The 5,275-nt window shown below is 40.4% G+C and overlaps 1 protein-coding gene across 1 annotated transcript in view; it reads right to left on the bottom strand.

The window, feature by feature from the left end:
* Positions 1 to 371: 371 nt before the first annotated feature.
* Positions 372 to 5,275, bottom strand: part of LOC308132743 (multiple epidermal growth factor-like domains protein 9) — a gene marked incomplete at both ends in the record, with an annotated part of 25,867 nt that continues 20,963 nt past the window's right edge. The window contains 2 exons of the mRNA XM_080499925.1: positions 372 to 919; positions 2,361 to 2,634. Coding sequence (XP_080356051.1) covers positions 372 to 919; positions 2,361 to 2,634 — 822 coding nt within the window. The remainder of the gene's footprint in view (positions 920 to 2,360; positions 2,635 to 5,275) is intronic.

The following is a 5,275-nucleotide window of genomic DNA, read 5'->3' as shown; positions in this document are numbered from 1 at the left end:
ACGGGGAGAGCGTTTTAAAAAACGACCAACAGCGCCCTCTAGTGGCCCGGCGGGAAAACTGCATCGTCTTCGGTGTTTCTACCGTGAGACTTTTCCGAAACGGGACAAAAAAAACCGATGCGTTTTCACTTGAAATGTTGTGTAAACGGGTCGTGATTGTTGAGACGGCGCGTGTGTGTGCGTGTGTGTGTGTGTGTGCGTGTGCGTGTGTGCGCGTGTGTGTGCGTGTGGGATCGGCCGTACGTGCAGGAGCTTTAGATTTGGTACTTTCCAGCAGCGTTTGTCTGTAAATAGGCGTCGGTCCGGTTCGGGACGGGGGGGCGGGGCGGTGGAGACGGGGAGGGGGCGGGGTCGGGGTCGGGGGTGTGTGGTCAAGCCTTGTAGCAGTTCCCCGGCGTGGTGAGCGCCAGCTGGCCGTTGGGCGCCACCTCGTTGGCCTCGTCCTCCAGCAGGCCCGACACGTCGGCGTTGGGGATGCTGTCGTGGTAGCTGCTGAAGCTGATGTTGTCCTCCTTCAGCTCGATGGTCCAGAAGGGCGCGTTCAGCTTGCGGTTCTGGTACTCGCGGTAGGTGTAGACGCCGCCCACGAAGCCCAGCAGCAGCAGCACCACCAGGATGATGACGGCCAGGATGATGATGTTGAACTGCGTCCAGGAGACCTCGGTGAGCGCCGCCGTGGTGTTGTCGGTGGGGCCGCCCAGGCTGGTGAGCAGCGCCTGCGTGGTGGTGGTGGTGGCGGCGGCGGCGGCGGCGGCGGCGGAGGTCAGAGCCGCGCTCATGTTGCCGCTGGACGTGGAGGCCGGGGCGGGCCGCGCCGTGCTGGAGGTCACGGTGGTGGTGGTGGTGGTGGTGGAGGAGGGGGCCGCCGGTTTGGCGGTGGTGGTGGTGGTGGATGCTGGTATTGGAAGGAGCCGCGGAGCTGAGGGCAGACAGGAAACATATTATTACTTTAATTAAACTTTTATTCTCCCGACGCACCTGTTGACCGCCGGCGTGAGGTCGTTAGTCGCAATGTTGGGCTTTTCTATTTTCTTTATAAAAGCACATTGGAATGACTAATGTATTTATAAATGTATTTTTTTTAAATAAAAAATAAATAAATACATAAAAAATAAAAATAAAAAAAACTTCATGCCAAAATAAAATAATAATTGCTGATATTGCCCCAAAAAAAAAAGAAAAAGAAAAAAAAAAACTGCAGTTATTTTATTCAGGTTTCAGGATTTTGACATGTGGAGGACTAAATGGGCCAAAATCATATAAATAAATACACCATTAAATAATTGCGTGTCATTAATAAATTAAGTTTCAAATTAAATGTGTAATTAATTAATTCACTAATATTGGAATTAAATATAATTAATTCATTACAATATTCATCGAGTGTAAAATATAATATCAAATAATAATTAAATCATTGAATTAATGATTTAATGGTCTAAATGTGCCCAATAAAAACAATAAAAATAAATCAATAAAAACACCATTAAATAATTAAATGTGTAATTAATGAATCACCTTTTGAGTTAAATATAGTTAAATGTCCCATTAATTACTTAATTAATATTGGAATGAAATATAGTTAAATGTCCCATTAATTAATTAATATTGGATTAAATATATAAAGGTGTCATTAATTAATTACTATTGAATTAAACATAAAGGTATCATTAATTAATTAATATTGAATTAAAAATATAAAGGTGTCATTAATTAATTAATATTGAAAAAAATATATAAAGGTATCATCAATTAATTAATATTGAATAAAATATATAAAGGTATCATTAATTAATAAATATTGGAATTAAATATTTAACGGTGTCATTAATTAATTAAAATATTCATTTAGTGCAAAATACAATCATAATTAAATTATTAAATTAATTATTTAAGGTCAAAATGTGCCAAAATTATATAAATAATCACGCCATTAAATAACTAAAGTAAATGTGTCACTAATTCATTAAATATACAAGTATATAAATAATATGTACATACAAAGAGTTCCGGTGCACAGGTGGGACGTGGACTTTACTGTTTTAAGCCAAATCTTAACGAACTGAAAGAAATTACGAGTCAAACAATTAATCAACAATAGAAATGTATCTTGTTGGTATATTTTTAACCTCATGAATTCAACAATCAGTCACGTCAGGCTGGTCTCGACTCAGGAAGCTCATTCATTACATAAATCACTGCTGACACCTAGTGGACAGAGCGGAGAAGTACAAGTCCTGAGGAAATCAAGTTTTCTATGCACCCATTTGTTCTTATAATAATAATAATAATAATAATGATAATAATCTCCTGCTTGTTTTATTTTATTGTGGTGCTGTGCGTGGGCGTGGCAGTCTTACTGGGCCGGGTGCAGTTGTGCGCCCGGGCGTCCCCGGTGAACCCGGCGGCGCAGTGCTGGCAGCGCGGCCCCGCCGTGGCCTCGCTGCAGCGCAGGCAGACGCCGGTGTCGGGGTGGCACAGCTCGGGGGGGCCCCGGGGGTCGGCGTTACCGCTGCAGTCGCACGGCACGCAGGCGCCCGGAGAGGACTTGAAGAAGGAGGCGGCGCAGACGTCACAGTGAGGACCCGAGTACCCGGGGAGGCAGCGGTCGCACAGCGGGGGGGCCGGTGGGGCCTGCAGGGGGGGGGGGGAGAGAGAGAGACTTGACCTCGATTCAACAAAATACCAAAATCTATGTTTGTCCACATGTTCCTGTTCTCTCTTTGTGAGGAAGGAGGGTTTTGTTCAACAGAGGACCGAACCTGCAAGAACGAAACAAACAAACAAACAAAGAGGACAGAAAGAAAGAATGAATGAAAGAAAGAATGAATGAAAGAAAAAGAGAAAGGATGGAACAAAGCAATTAAAGAATGAAAGAAAGAAAGAAAAAGGATGGAACAAAACAGAAAGAAGGAAGGAAAGAAAGAAGAAATGAAAGAAGGAACAAAAGAAGGAACGAATGAAAGAAAGAAGGAACAAAAGAAGAAACCAATGAAAAAGAAGGAACGAATGACAAAAGGAACAAAAGAAAGAAGGAATGAAAGAAAAAGAAAGACAGAACAAAGGAAGGTACGAATGAAAAAGGAACAAAAGAAAGAAGGAATGAAAGAAAAAGAAAGACAGAACAAAGGAAGGTACCAATGAAAAAGGAACAAAAGAAAGAAGTAATGAAAGAAAAAGAAAGAGGACAGAATGAAGGAAGGAAAAAAAGAAAGAAAAGTAAAGAAAAAAGAAGGAATGAAAGAAAAAGAGAAAGGATGGAAAAAAGAAATTAAAGAATGAAAGAAAGAAAAAGGACCGAACAAAAAAATAAAGAAAGAAGAAACAAAAGAAGGAACGAATGAAAAAAGGAACAAAAGAAAGAAGGAACAAAAGAAAAAAGGAATGAAAGAAAGAAAGGAAGAAAGAAAGAAGCCAGAATGAATGAAGGAACAAAAAAAAAGAAAATGAAGGACAGAACGAAGGAAGAAAAGAACAGAAGAAAGAAGGAATAATGCATCACCTGCTCCACTAATGAAGCTAAAAGTTTGCAATAGTTTGATAAGATCTATTACCATAATAACATTTTATCAATAATGTAATAAATGATTACTTTAAGTTGTAAAACATCCTTTTCTCTCTCATTACATTATTGTCATTTATTTACATTATTGCTTGTTACCAGAAAAATAGAAACAAAATGACGACAGAAGAAGAAAACGCTGAACTGCAGAGAGACGAGAGGTTGAAGTGACTCCGTTTGGCCAGCAGGGGGCTCCACGTGACCGTCAATGTCGCTGGGTGAGTTCGTGACGTCAGAGTGACTCCTGAGTGTTTGTGTGTCAGCAGGTCTGCTCTCACCCTGCTCCTGCTCCTCCACACTGACCACACCAACTTCCGGTGGAGGCTAAACAAGTGACGTCATGCTGTGATGTTGGCTGGACCAGCAAGTCACTTTTCAAACGGTTCATCCATCAGGATGGTTTTCATGGAGTGATGTCAAACTAATATTTATACACGTATCTTTTTAATTATTGTTACATGAATATATATATATTATATATATATTATATATATGTATATGTCATATAATGTATGCAAATGACCTTTTACATGAACAACAATGATAGTACATTACACTTGATTTTACTTTTCTGGGTCGATTATAACATTTTGCAATTTCAAACACTGACATGCATATAGAAGATGAATGGATATTGTTAACGCTCAAGTTTAATGAATTATCATTTTATCTGAATAACTCTTTTAGACAAAAATCTGCTTTAATTAGCGCCTTTGCTTGTCATGAAGGCAAAAACGTATTTATTTATTTGTAAAATACCATGTTGCTCCTTTATCATTGTTTATGTGTTAAATAGCCATTAAAAACAACTTTGACAACAAAGAACGAGAGGGGTGAACCCTAATTGCACAGAATACGAAACAGAAAAGAATAAAGCTGTTTTTTCTTCATGTTTGAGACATTTTACAGTCAATCTGATAGAAAACAACAACATTTTATGTTATAAATATGTAACAAAACTCAGAAAACCCAGAAAAAAAACATCATATTCTGCAATTTATAGTTAAAAATATCTCTCAAGAGGATAAGATTCTCATTTAATGTCTTAAAAAAAGGTTATTTTTATCAGAAAAGTTCTGTAAATGTCTGTAAAAGCTGGAAGTGGTGACTTCCAGCTTTTACAAATATAATAATATCAGATCTGCTTTATTTAAATCTTTTTTTAAGTTTGTGACCTTTTAGAGTCAGTAAGTAAAGAAAAACCCTACGAAACATTATAAATACGTAAGAAAACTTTGTCGGAAAGTGGAAAATTACTGACAATTTAGTTTAAAAAAACCCAGTTTATAATCCAGAAAGTTGTGTAAGCGACGGTACGTGTGGGTTTCGGGGCGAAGAGGTGAAGATGCTGTGCAGCTGTTGAGACCGGTTGCCGTGCCGACAGCCACATTTAAACTACAAGCGTTCGGCTGGCGTGCGGTTTCAGCCTCAACCGATCCTCATCAGCAACAAGTCGTTTCCGAGTGTCGGCTTTCCGGGGGGGGGGGGGGGGGGGGTCATCTCCATAAAGCTGCCTTATTTACAGCGGAGACTTGCTTTTAACGCGGCCGTACGGCCCCCCACCGCTCACCACCTACTTTACAGCCGTTATCCGAGCCGCAGGCCGAGAGCGCCAGGTTATGACACGGCAGTAAAAAAAGGCACGTAGAGCGGCGGTGGGAGTAACCGGACCTCCGAGTGGAACCGGGCCGCATTAATTAATTATGAGCTTCC

This window comes from Blennius ocellaris (assembly GCF_963422515.1).
Source record: "Blennius ocellaris genome assembly, chromosome: 7".
Taxonomy (NCBI): Eukaryota; Metazoa; Chordata; class Actinopteri; order Blenniiformes; family Blenniidae; genus Blennius; species Blennius ocellaris.
The sequence above is the reverse complement of the archived record's forward strand: the minus strand, read 5'-3'. Positions and strand labels throughout refer to the sequence as shown.